We start from the raw sequence: 13625 nt of genomic DNA, 5'->3' as shown, positions 1-13625 counted from the left end.
TGTACGGTTATCGTTCAACATAGAAACATAGAAAATAAGTGCAGGAGTAGGCCATTCGGCCCTTCAAGCCTGCACCACCATTCAGTATGATCATAGCTGATCATGCAACTTCAGCACCCCACTTCTGCCTGCTCTCCATACCCCCTGCAGTTGTACAGGGCCTTGGTGAGACCACATCTTGAATATTGTGTGCAATTTTGGTCTCCTAATCTGAGGAAGGACATTCTTGCTATTGAGGGAATGCAGCGAAGGTTCACCAGACTGATTCCTGGGATGGCAGGACTGACATATGAAGAAAGACTGGATCGACTAGGCTTATATTCACTGTAATTTAGAAGAATGAGAGGGGATCTCATAGAAGCATATAAAATTCTGACGGGATTGGACAGGTTAGATGCAGGAAGAATGTTCCTGATGTTGGGGAAGTCCAGAACCAGGGGTCACAGTCTAAGGATAAGGGGTAAGCCATTTAGGACCGAGATGAGGAGAAACTTTTTCACCCAGAGAATTGTGAACCTGTGGAATTCTCTACCACAGAAAGTCGTTGAGTCCAGTTCGTTGGATATATTCAAAAGGGAGTTAGATGTGGCCCTTATGGCTAAAGGGATCAGGGAGTATGGAGAGCAGGCAGGAGTGGGGTACTGAAGTTGCATGATCAGCCATGATCATATTGAATGGCGGTGCAGGCGCGAAGGGCCGAATGGCCTACTCCTGCACCTATTTTCTATGTTTCTATGCATTTCCCTGGGAATGGCAGACCAATTTCCATTTAGGACACACCTTTTTACACTTGACAATACAGGATCCTGGTTGGTCCAGGTCCTAATTTGGTGATCCGTGATGGGTGACCCCTCGCTCTCGAAGGCATCCATGACCAGCAGCAAGTCTGCGGGCTGCGGCATTTTCACCCCTGGGCAATGGTAACCGGCTAAGCGCATCAGCACAGTTTTCAGTGCCTGGTCTATAGCGGATGACATAATCGTAAGCGGATAATGTGAGTGCCCATCTTTGGATGCGGGACGAGGCATTGGTGTTTATACCTTTGCTCTCAGAAAACAATGAAATGAGTGGGTTGTGGTCTGTTTCAAGCTCAAACCGAAGCCCAAACAGGTATTGGTGCATTTTCCTAACCCCATATACGCATGCTAAAGCCTCTTTCTCTACCAATACTATAGGCTCGTTCAGCCTTAGACAGACTTCTGGACGCGTATGCAACTGGCTGGAGTTTGCCTGATACATTGGCTTGCTGGAGCACACAACCGACCCCACATGATGAGGCGTCGCAGGCCAGCACTAACCGCTTACATGGGTCATAGTGTACTTGTAATTTATTGGAATATAGCAGGTTCCTGGCCTTCTCAAAGGCTCTGTCTTGAGATTTTCCCCAAACCCAGTCATTACCCTTTCTCAGCAATATGTGCAAGGGCTCTAGCAATGTGCTCAAACTAGGTAGAAAGTTACCGAAATAGTTGAGGACCGAACGCAGCTCCGTCACACTCTGGGGTCTGGGTGCATTCTTGATGGCCTCTGTCTTCGAGTCTGTAGGCCTGATGCCGTCTGCTGCAATCTTTCTGCCCAGGAATTCGACTTCTGGTGCCATGAAAATGCACTTGAGCCTTTTAGCCTGAGTCCCACTCTGTCCAGATGACAAAGAACCTCATCCAGGTTGTGCAGGTGTTCGGTGGTGTCGCGACCGGTGATCAGGATGTCATCTTGGAACACGACGGTTCTCGGGACGAAATTCAAACTTGTTTCTCTGAAATATGGCTGCTGCCGAGCGAATTCCGAAAGGGCATCTCTGGTATATAAACAGTCCTTTGTGCGTGTTGATGCACGTCAGTTTTTTCGAAGATTTGACCAGCTCCTGTGCCAAGTAAGCGAAGGTCAGGTCCAATTTAGTGAACCCCCCCCCCCGCTAGCATTGCAAACAGGTCGTCAGCCTTGGGTAACGGGTACTGATCCTGTATCGAGATTTGGTTGATCGTTACATTGTAGCCGCCGCAGATCCTGACCGTGCCATCACTTTTCAACACCGGGACAATTGACCTGGCCCATTCGCTGAACTCAACTGGTGATATGATTCCTTCCCATTGAAGTCTGTCCAGTTCGACCTTGACCTTCTCCCTTATCATGTACGGAACCGCCCGAGCCTTGTGATGGACGGGTCTTGCATCCGGGCCGAGGTGAATCTACACCATGGCTCCCGTGAAGTTGCCGATGCCTGGTTCGAACAACGAGGAAAACTTGCTCAGCACTTGAGCACATGAAGCATCATCCACTGATAATAAGGCTTTAATATCGTTCCAGTTCCATTTAATTTTCTCAAGCCAACTGCTGCCGAACAGTGTTGGGCCATTGCCTGGAACGATCCACAACAATAAATCATGCATAGCTCCATCGTACGATACCTTTACTGCCGCGCTGCCAATGACTGGTATGAGCTCTTTGATGTAGGTACGCAGCTTCACATTGATTGGGCTCAGTTTGGGTCTTTTGGGTCCCACAGCTTTTCAAAAGCCCTCTGGCTCATTATTGACTGACTTGCACCCGTGTCCAACGCCATGGATACTGGAATCCCATTTAATTTAACTTCCAGCATTATCTAGCAGAGGATTTTTGGTAAAAGAATGTACCCCATACACTTCTTCGTCCTGTACCTCAGGTTGAGTTGCCTGTGCCTTTTGATCTATGCTAGATCGATCCTCCTCAGCCATGTGGTGTATCACAGCACGCTTGCTCGGTTGCGGACACATTCGCTGAAGGTATCCCATTGTTGCACACGTATTGCTTGAATCGGCATTGATGGGCCCGATGATAGCCCCCGCAACGCCAACAAGGCAAGATTTAATTCACCCCTAGTGGCGGACTTTGAGCAGTTATAGGTCGTACGAATGTGGATGAGTAGGCCCTGCCATGTGGAGCTCTGCCTGCCGATGATATTTTATGCACAGTACTTGCCAGTGAGTTTCGATGCTGGGAAGATATCTGTTTCGAGTTTTCGTCCATGGACCTGCATGCATGGGCGATCGTGATGGCCCTGCACAAGTCTAGAGATTCAGCAGCCAGCAGATTTCGAAAGGTGACCTCGTAGCCAATGCCAAGCACGAAAAAGTCCCGCAGCATTTCCTCCAACGCAATTCCGAAGTTGCACGGCCCAGCGAGACATCTCGGGTTGGCGACAAATTCCGCCACGTCCTAGCCCTCGGAGCGATTGTGCGTATAGAAATGATACCTCGCCATGATGGTGCTTTCTTTCGGTTTAAAGTGGTTCCGAACCAGTATACACAATTCATCGTAAGTCTTATCCATTGGTCGAGTCGGTGAGAGTCGATTCTTACATTTTTGACCCACAAACGGTGAGGAGAACCGCCCTGTGCTTAATTGCGTTATCAGTTCCTTCCAATCCGTTGGCTACGATGAACTGGCCGAGACAATCAATGAAATCCTCCCAGTCTTCCCCTTCCACGAATCTCTCAAATTCCAACAGACATGGTTGTGTGAAAATTTGTATTTTTAACTCGTCGCCAATTGTTAAGTATCGAATAACTTCACAAAGCTAAGTACGGTAAGCTAGTTCAGGCATGACCTTATTCCAGTTTATTTATTCTCAAAGTGAGGATTCAACATAGCTGCCAACATTTATATACATGGCTTGCACGTATCTGCCAGTGACCATTAGGACTCCGAAAGTCGCGCCCTCCGGTGGCAGGTAAAACCCAGTTAACATACAGGAGGTGTTGGGCAACACGGTGGTGCATAGAACCCCGCCCCACCCCCACAGTGTTGCAAGAAATTCAACTACCTCACTCGGTTGGTCAAAGTGAGTACATGTTTCCACAACTCTTGCATATCAGCCTCTAAGCCTCTAACTGTGCACACTCTGCAAACCAGCACTTAACCCAGCAGGCAACCACTAACCATCTGTCCCTACTCACACTCAGTCTCATTTCACACCTTGCCTATATTTTTCACACCTTGCCTATATTCACAGTTATTTAACCATGGCAGGCATATATTCCACACACTTAACTGGACTCTTACACAGCTTGCTTTCTTTTGCAGGTCAAGATGGCACACAATAGGTTTCAGCAGCAGACTGGAGGGGGAGGGGGGGAGCTGAACTGTGCGAGCTTTACAACTTGGAGGAATAAGTACTTCGGCTCAATGGCCCGCAAGTGGTGGACCCCTCGGCCACCGGACACTCACCAGAAGGCCTTGTGAAGTTCCACCTCCTGATTCTGTCTGCCTTCCTTGCTCCATTCCTGCCCCTATGCCCTCACCTTAACGCGACTCTTGTGCCATTTATGCTTTTAGATAATGAGCTAGCAAATGAGCAGCCTGTGCCTGAGCCCTCCCAACCCAATCACGAGGGAGAAGAACAGGGAGAGGAGGAGGAGCCAAGCACTGCGTCTCTGCTTCTCTCACCCGCAGGCATCAGCTCAGATACTGGCATTACGCGGTCATTAAGAGTATAGTGTAGCACACGGGTATGCACTGGGTGATGCACGAGGGCCTAGCGGCCTGCAACAGGGTCAAGCGGAAAGGGAAGCTCGGGAGCTATCTCCCTGGAGGGCGAGTTCGCACGCAGGTTCTGCTGCACAGGACTCAGTTGAGGACCTCGATGGGGAGGCGTTCACACTAAGGGTGATAGCCATGCTCTCCGACATGATAGGTGCAATGGCAAGAGTGCCCGAGAGCCTGTCGCAAGTGGTAAGGAGCATGGAGGAGTCCGCCTCCGCATTGTAGACAGCTCTGCGCACACTGTGGAGCCCATCATTGATGTGTGCAGATGATGGTGGACGCTCAGGCAGACTGTGTGGATCCAGACCTCATGACACGTGTCATGGGCGGTGTGGCAGCTTCCATTGCAGCACAGGTGGCAGCAGTGCAACATCTTGGTGCTGCAATTGAGTCAATAGTTGCTCGCATGGATGCCCAGACTGCTGTCATGCAGTCTCAGCTGGATGTAACGCAAACCCTGATTCCTGCCATCACCACTGGGTCCACCACAGTCGGCCGGAATTACGTGGTATCGTAGCAACCCGACAGTCTATGCTCCATCAGACTGGTGGGGATTCTGAGGTGCTGCCCTGGGGGCATAGCACTGGTTCAATGGAGCAGGAACCTGCTCTCTCCGGATGACAGTATTCCTGATCCCACCACTGCCATTGCATTTCTCCATGCCTGTCACCCAGCCAGCCCAGACTGCCTCTGCCCAGCCTGAGATGGTGTAGTCTGCAGCCGAGCCTTCCAGGCCCAGAGCTGGTCGAGGATATCCTACAAGGCCATCTATAGTCTCTGGCCCCGACACACAGCCTTCCACCAGCCATACTGAAGCCACAGGGGAGACACTGCGGAGAAGTAATAGAATAGGTGTATGAGAAACGGGCTATAAGGAAATGGACAAGGGTGATAATGAAATACACAGTTATACATTTTATTGTTCTTTGATAAATGGTGCTTGGAATGTTTAATGTTTGCTGTTGTTTCTAATTTCAGTGATGGGGATTTGGTATGGAAAGGAAAATTGATGTGGTGATGGGGACGTCCATAGGAACTGGGAACCGGGATGGAAATCGATAGAAATGAGCTCTGACGAGACAGTCGCGGACTTCCGTTGCAGGATCGCGATGGACTCGCTGCCTCCTCCGGCGCAGCTGTTGCTGCTGCTCCTCCTTGTCCTTCCGCTCTTGCTCCTTCTAGTGGTCCTCCTTCTGGCTCTCCTCCTCCTGAGGTGCTACAGCAATGCCTCGTGGCAATGGCCGTGCCCTCATGATGGCCAGGTTGTGCAGCATGCAGCAGCAGACGATGACGAATAGGGACACCCACTCAGGCGAGTATTGCAGGACTCCTCCCGAGCAGTCAAGGCAGCGAAACCATTGCTTCAGCACTCTGATGATCTGCCCAATGATGTTCCAGGTGGTGGCATAGCTCGCATTGTACAGTGTCGGCCAGGAGTGTCGGGGTTGAGGAGAGGAGTCATGAGCGGACAGCCCTTGTCTTCGAGCAAGTCGTGAGCTTCATTTGGGGGCTGGAACAGAGCTGGCGTTGGATGAAGGCTTTGTGGCTGCTGCCAGGATAGTTGGCATTGACGGTCATTATTCTGCGTGTGTGGTTACACACCAACTGTACATTCAGTGACTGGTAGCCTTTGCGATTACGGAAGATCTCTGGATTATGCTGCGGTGCCGTCAAAGCAAAGTGGGTGCAGTCAATGGTGCCTCGCACCATGGGGAAGCCCACTATCCTGGCAAAGCCACATGCACGCTCGTGCTGCTTCTCTCTGCTCATGGGGAAGGAGATGTAGTCCCTGTTCCTTGTGTACAGAGCATCTGTGACCTCGTGGGTAGAGCAGTGGACGCCAAACTGGAAGATGTTGAAGATGTCCCCTGGAAAGATCAAATGGCGTAGAAATTGAGAGTGATTGTGATCTTTACTGCCACTAAGAGAACCGTACTCACCCTGATGTGAGGCTCGAGGTCTTGTTGCAGCAGATGGCAGAGCTCTGTGACCACGTCCTTCCTGAAATGCAGCCTTCGCGCACACTGCTCGTCAGTGAAATTGATATAGGAGAATTGCTGACGGAACACCCTGGGAGAGTAACGCCTTTTGTTGGCACCCCTGTGGCGCCGCCTTCCTCTGGCAACATCTTCATGTGCTTCTCCCTGTGGTGCTGGATGTGCTTCTCTCCATTTCCCTCTCCCTGTGGCGTGCTCGATGGGCCTCTCCCTGCGCTGCTCCCTCTCTTCGTTGTACTTTCTCTCCCCCTCTTTTGATGCTTTTCCCTCTGCAATTGGTGACGCTGTTGTCTTAAGACGAAGCATCCTCTGACGGTGAATTCGGAGCAAGGGATTGAGTGCCAGCACAGATCCCATGAAGTGACAGAAATGGAACAACATCAAAAGTGATACAGGAGAAAAGGTAGGAGTCAGAACAATGGTCTAGCAAGAAATTGCTGAGATCGCTTCAGCAGCCACTCTCACTAACTGTTGTGAAGCAGAAATAGGTAATGGTCGGCAAAAAAAAAATCTGCAATATGCCACCTTTAAATAGTGTTGCCGCATCTGGTTCCCAACTGCGTGAGCTGTCGATGTCGTCGTCTGGCACTAAGATTGCTTGCATGGGCCCATTTAACTTTCGGGGCGGTAAGGGGGCGAGCGCACAGCAATGACGTCATCATTGTAGCGCCTCCGCAAAACTGCCGGCCAATTCTGCACTAGCCGATTTTCTCGACTCGCCCGGGTAAAAGCTATTTTGCACCCCAATAATGCCTCCCGGAAGCACCAACGGCTGTCCCTAAATGAGGCAATTTCGGCCCCTATGGCTCTTCCAATGGCTCAATTGGTCAAAGGCTTGATTCTTGGCCTGTGCTGAGCGGGTTGTTTTCAGCTAGGGTGGAAATAGAAAAAAAAAAGACTTGCATTTATATAGGGCCTTTCATGACCACCGGACGGCTCAAAGCACTTTGCAGCCAATGAAGTACTTTTGAAGTGTAGTCACTGTTGTAATGTGGGAAACGCAGCAGCCAACTTGTGCAGAGCAAAATCCCACAAACAGCAATGTGATAAATGACCAGATAATCTGTTTTATGATGCTGATTGAGGGATAAATATTGGGCAGGACACCGGGGAGAACTCCCCTGCTCTTCTTTGAAAAAATGCCTTGTGATCTTTTACGTCCACCTGAGATGGCAGACGAGGCCTCGGTTTTTAATGTCTCATCTGAAAGACGGCACCTCTGACAGTGCAGTGCTCCCTCAGCCTGGATTTATGTGCTCAAGTCCTTGGAGTGGGACTTGAACCCACAACCTTCTGACTCCGAGGTGAGTGCTATCCACTGAGCCACAGCATGGAAGGCTGACAGATGATGAAACTGTACCCCGAGCAGGAGTTAATGGGGTAGCTTTGTCTTTTAGTGCCTCGGCTTAAAGCATTATTTAGACGCAGCACAGAGAGGAATATCAGACGGACTTCGTTACTGGTATGCACGTTGTGCCGCTTGATTTGCCTCTCTGCGCTGTGACCAGATGTTGCTTTACGCCCAGGTACTGAGGATGATAAATCAACTCCAATGCCTCAAGAGAAGGGTGAAAAAGGAGAAAAAATATGCAACAAAAAAAACCTTTTTAAGTTAATAATTAAGATGCGTTTTTATTTTTTAACTGGGTGTAGTGGTGATGACATTCCTTTTAAATCTCTTGAAATTTTACTTGCTGTTTTTCTTGGCTATCTGTTAAGCCATTATTTCCATTTGATCTTGGAATTCCTTCAAATATTTTTCTCTGAATTTCTGTCATTTTTATTTTAAGTTGAGGATTTAATTAATTGAAATGACAGTTAAAACCCACATTTAAAATACAACATTTTAAACAATGGCCCTAGTAAATTGGTTCCCTCTTGGCCCATCAGGTAGAACTACAAATCAAATTGGTTAGGGTAGCCTTGAAGAAGAGTTCATAGAGTGTATAAGGGACGCGTTACTTGAGCAGTATGTAACGGAACCAACCAGGGGGCAGACTATGTTAGATCTGGTCCTGTGTAATGTTACAGGATTAATAAACAATCTCCTAGTAAAGGATCCCCTCGGAATGAGTGACCATAGCGTGGTTGAATTTCAAATTCAGAGGGTGAGAAAGTTGGATCTCTAACCAGCGTACTAAGCTTAAATAAAGGAGACTACAAAGGTATGAGAGTTGGCTAAAGTGAACTGGGAAAATAGATTAAAGTGTAGGACGGATGATGAACAGTGGCGTATATTTGAAGAGGTATTTTATAACTCTCAAGAAAAATATATTCCAGTGAGGAGGAAAGGATGTAAAAGAAAAGATAGCCATCCATGGCTAACGAAAGAAATAAAGGATGGTATCTAATTAAAAACAAGGGCATATAAAGTGGCCCAAACTAGTGGGAGGACAGAAGATTGGAAGCTTTTAAAAGCCAACAAAGAATGACTAAAAAAATGATTAAGAAAGAGAAGATAGACTATGAAAGTAAATTAGCACAAAATATAAAAACAGACAGCTTGATGTGGGCATCTCCAATGAACTGCTTAAATATTATAAAGACTAGTTGGCATTATATATCACAATGCAGTTTATAAAATATTATTCCTTCCGTCCACCCAGAAATACTTGTTTGCTATACACTTGCTTTTGCTGCATTGCAATTAAATATGACAACATGAATAAACTCACATAATTTTTGTCAAAGTGAAAACAAGTTTGTTTTATACAGTGACAAGGTCAATTTTTCACCAGTGATTTATTTACTGCTTAAGTCGCATCTAAAGTGTAGAAAAGCTGTGTGTACATTTTCGGTCAGCATTCTGACTAGTTGCAGTATGTTTCTACAGAAATAATGGAAATCAAAATGAACCTCCAATGTAAAATGGTCGCTGGACATTTTGTGTGTCAGTGTAGGGTTATAATTTAGTTCTAATAATAGATTGGCTAGCTGAGTGGTGTCTCTCAGATGGTTCACTTCACAAGAGGAGAAAATATGAACAGAACAGTCAGTTTAAAGAAAAACCTACCTTTGTTTCAATCGACCGTCGCTCTCTTTAGTCCCATTGTCACTGTATAAAGCTGGGTCATTACAACGGCTGCAGAAAATTTGGTCCGAAGTATCAGGATCGCTAGGATATGCGCAAGTACACCGCAGATTGAGATTCTTCTCTGGAGAGAAGGGCTGGGGAGAATGTTCGAGAAAAAGCAATTAGGAGGCCAGGTGGCAGGCAACTGCCCCTTCAGTTCTGGGACAGTAGGTTGAATGGGCCCAGAAGAGGCGAGGGCCCAGGAGCAGCACGGGCCAGCCCACACTGCGATATTGTGTGCGCCCTAGGTCTGTGCAGCAGAGCTGATCTCCAATCGTCCTGGTTAATCCTTGCCATTGGACCAAGACCTAGCTCTGTCAAGCCAGTGAGGTGGTTGGTGTGCAATGGCCACCACACGGTAAAACAAATCCACGCATAGGCATCTTCCACCCTTCAGCATATAGTTCGGGACCTGGAATAATAGGTCCTTCATTGAAACACCTGTGAACTCAACCCTCTTTGGCGTGGAAGCAAGTCATCCTCGATACGAGGGACTACCTATGATGATAATTAGGTTGAATCCATTCCTAGTTGAATTGTTAAGAGGCCAGTCTCACTGAAGACTGCAAGACCACCCATCTCAAATTAGAATAGGCAATCTCAACCCATTTCTCGGGCTTAAGTGCACAGCACAAAAACGACCCCCAATCTTAGACTAAACTGCCAATTCCATTCAGAGAGCTCAGAAGGCTGGCATGTGTGGTACATGGAATAATCTACACAAGACCAGCAATGTTTTTTTTTGAGTTTGGAGCTAAGGCAGTTCAGGAAACCTTCACTGTGGACCTGGCCATTCTGTATCTGAACAGGCAGTGCCTGACCCCAACAATGATTATAAACAGTGACCGAGGAAACATTCGGCATTTTTCAACTCCGACATCTGCTACATTGAGGCGCATAGAAAAAATGCAGATGAAAAAAGATTGTGGGGCCGAAATTGCGTATTTGGGGACGGTAACCTTGGTGAGGCGGGAGTTCCTGCTCCTGGTGACCGAAATTGGGGTTACATCCCCCAAGAGGAAGTGGAGTGCAATGTTGGGCACTCCACTTCCTCTCGGGGGCGGGTATGGAGTGCTAACCTCGTGAATGACGGAGTGCTATGCGGCCTCTCTGCATAGCGCTGACGTGATCAGAGCCCTCCCTTTCTGTTAAAGGGGAGGGCAGGCTGCGAGCTTTGCAGTGGGGTGAGGGGCCTCCACTGGGCCACTGGGGATGCGGGGTGCCGTGGCTGCAGCCCGGCACGGAAGAGGAATGCTGGGCTGCACCATCGCGGCACGGATCCCGTGAAAAATATCGGCCAAAAAAATCAAAATGTTGCCGCGCATCTCCCCTCTAAATTTCAGCATTCGATCGGAGTGCAGCCAGGTTCATAACCGGCGAGGCTGTCGCTGACATCGCCCACGACGACCTCGCGGGGTGAAACCGGGGTGCTGCTCACACCGATGATGACATTGCTGGTGGTGCAGCAGCTGTGGCGCTACTGGTTTTGCGCCTCCGATAACTCTTGAGTAATTTTGCGGGTGCTGCTAGCATTCCTCCCTTTTACCCCCCCCCCACCCCACCCGTGCGCAAGAAATGGTCTGCACTCCATTAGCCGCCAATAGCAGTCGCAAACCATGCAAATTTCTCCCCCCCCCATTTCTTTATTAAAAACCGGAGCTTTTTAAGAACCATCCAAGTTAACTCCAGAGAGTGGAAATACACAGGACCCCTTCACTTATAACATTCATATTGTTAAATTTTCTTAGATTCAGTTTCACATAACTGAGTCTCGTTTAAAAGGGATACAACTGGCAGTGAACATTATTGTGTACACTCTTTGTCAGTATTATGTGCCGAACAAGGATAAAGGCATGCTATCTCTTGAAAATAATTCTGTACAAAAACTGCTGCTTTGAGTAATGTATCTCCAAATGATGAACCTTTTTTTTTAAAATCAGGTCGTTCAGACGACAAGAACCACAGTGCCAACATATGTAGTTAGACCACCACAGCCATCACCATCAAGGTATGTTTGTTCCCAATTGTAAACTGCACATGATCATAGTTGACGATTACTCTGCTCACCAATTTCCAATCCTTGTCTCTGCTCTCCCCCACCGCTAAGCCCTGGTTCATTAGGTCATAGATTCCAGCAAACTGGAGAGTTGCTTGTATTGTTTTGAAGTTCACTAGGATCAGTCATTCTACTTAGAATCTTAGAAAGTATAGAATTAGGCCATTTGGCCCATTGTTCCTGTGCTGTTGCTAGCTTGTTCCAGTGGAGCGAGCTACACTAATCCTATTTTCCTGCTTTTTTCCTGTAAAAGAAAACCGTCCACTTTTCTGCTGTTTATGTGGATACAACTCTTGGTTCTGACATGCTTGGAAATTCTGCCACATTCCAAATTTATGTTATAGTAGGCCGGAGGCCTTGGGTGGAAGTCGATCCACATTCTGAATGGGTGGCTAGAAATTGCATTGTGAGGAAAACCAGGTTCACAGATGAAGCAACTGATATTGTTGTGATGACATTGGCTGGCCTTGATACATTGAGAGGAAAGAACTTGCATTTATATAGCACCTTTCATGACCTCAGGACATCACAAAGCGTGTCACAGCCAATGAAACAATTCTGAAGTGCAGTTATTGCTATGAAACATGTCAGCTAATTTTTAAGCATAGCAAAGTTCCAGAAATAGCAATGAGATGAATGATAACGGATGATCCGTTTTAGTGATGAGGGCTAAAAGTTGGCAAGAACATCAGAGGGAACTTCGGCACTTTCCAGGGTGCTTTTGGACATCCTGAGAACGTTTAACGTTTGTATAAATGAAAGTTATTTCGTACTTAGGTTGTATGTTACGGAAGTTCATCTTAGAGGCTGGTCTAGGGTTTAATATTACTGAGTGAGTGAAATGACACTTTTGATTTATTTTGGTGTATACAAGTTAAATGTTCTGTAATCAAGTGAGATCAGTTGAATTGCTTTTACCCATATGTTAATTTTAATAAACCAGGTTTATAATTTATAGCTTTCCCTTGATCTGATAGACTGTTTTATTCTGCAAACTAGGAAAACTCAAGAGAGCTCCTGTCAATTCCAGAAAGCTAATACAAGAGTTTTCCTTCGACCACGGACATTGTTGCATTATCAGATATAAAGCCACAACCTGGTTTGTAGGAGTGGGAGCTTGCTTACAGTAATAGTCTTTCGCAATGACTGTGAGAGAAATAGCTGAGCAAAGGCTCAACTGGGATTTAAACCCCAAATCTCCTGTGCACACGATGAGGGTGTTTTGTCCACAATGCTACATTTGGACACTGCTAGGTAACACTTATCATTGAGTTTAGAAATTCAGGAGTAATTTCCAGTTTTCTTTCTTGTAATCTTGATTCTCAGGACATTCAGCTGACCATCACGTGAGCTCCTGTTGTTTCTAGCCACCCATTCAGAATGTGGATCCACTTCCACCCAAAGGCCTCCGCCTACTATAACTTATATTTGAGCATGGCAGAATTCCCATGCATGATAGGACTAGTCAGAACCAAAAGTTGTTGCTCCTGGCAAACCTTTTGTGTTCTCAATTTTAAAAACCTCACATGGAACATCTGTGGGAGTTTGTTTTCCAAAGTCCCGTTACTGCCCTTCAAGCATTTACATCTGTGTTTATCAGCTCTCGAGGAAAGCTTGAGCTATGCAGAAACTGAAGTGGCAGCAGCTTTCAGACAGATGTTTGGGGGAGTGCAGCTCATGAGCCTCCCCTTCATGACCAACCAATACTCTCCGTTATTAGCCATGAGAGGCTATTTTCAATTGACTTTTTTTCCTGTTCCAAATGCAAGTCATATGTTTAACTATCGGGCAGTACAGGACTTCAAGCTGTAATCGCTGGGTTTAAAGTTGGATTAGATGGCGATCTGAACTATCATGTCATTTCATTGAAAATGCAAGGATTTTCCCCTAATCCGGAACTCTGAAAACCGGAATTGTCCAAAAACCGGACATTTTGCGCATAGCTGATGGAGTCATCCGGAATTATTGTCCGAAAATT

The 13625-nt window shown here is 47.0% G+C and overlaps 1 protein-coding gene across 3 annotated transcripts in view; it reads left to right on the top strand.

The window, feature by feature from the left end:
* Positions 1 to 13625, top strand: part of LOC139234964 (disintegrin and metalloproteinase domain-containing protein 9-like) — a 126468-nt gene that overhangs the window by 108717 nt on the left and 4126 nt on the right. For all 3 annotated transcript variants that reach the window (XM_070865951.1, XM_070865949.1, XM_070865952.1), the window contains one exon: positions 11532 to 11599. In XM_070865951.1, the coding sequence (XP_070722052.1) occupies positions 11532 to 11599 (68 nt within the window). The remainder of the gene's footprint in view (positions 1 to 11531; positions 11600 to 13625) is intronic.

This window comes from Pristiophorus japonicus, chromosome 22 (assembly GCF_044704955.1).
Source record: "Pristiophorus japonicus isolate sPriJap1 chromosome 22, sPriJap1.hap1, whole genome shotgun sequence".
Lineage (NCBI taxonomy): Eukaryota > Metazoa > Chordata > Chondrichthyes > Pristiophoridae > Pristiophorus > Pristiophorus japonicus.
The sequence above is the reverse complement of the archived record's forward strand: the minus strand, read 5'-3'. Positions and strand labels throughout refer to the sequence as shown.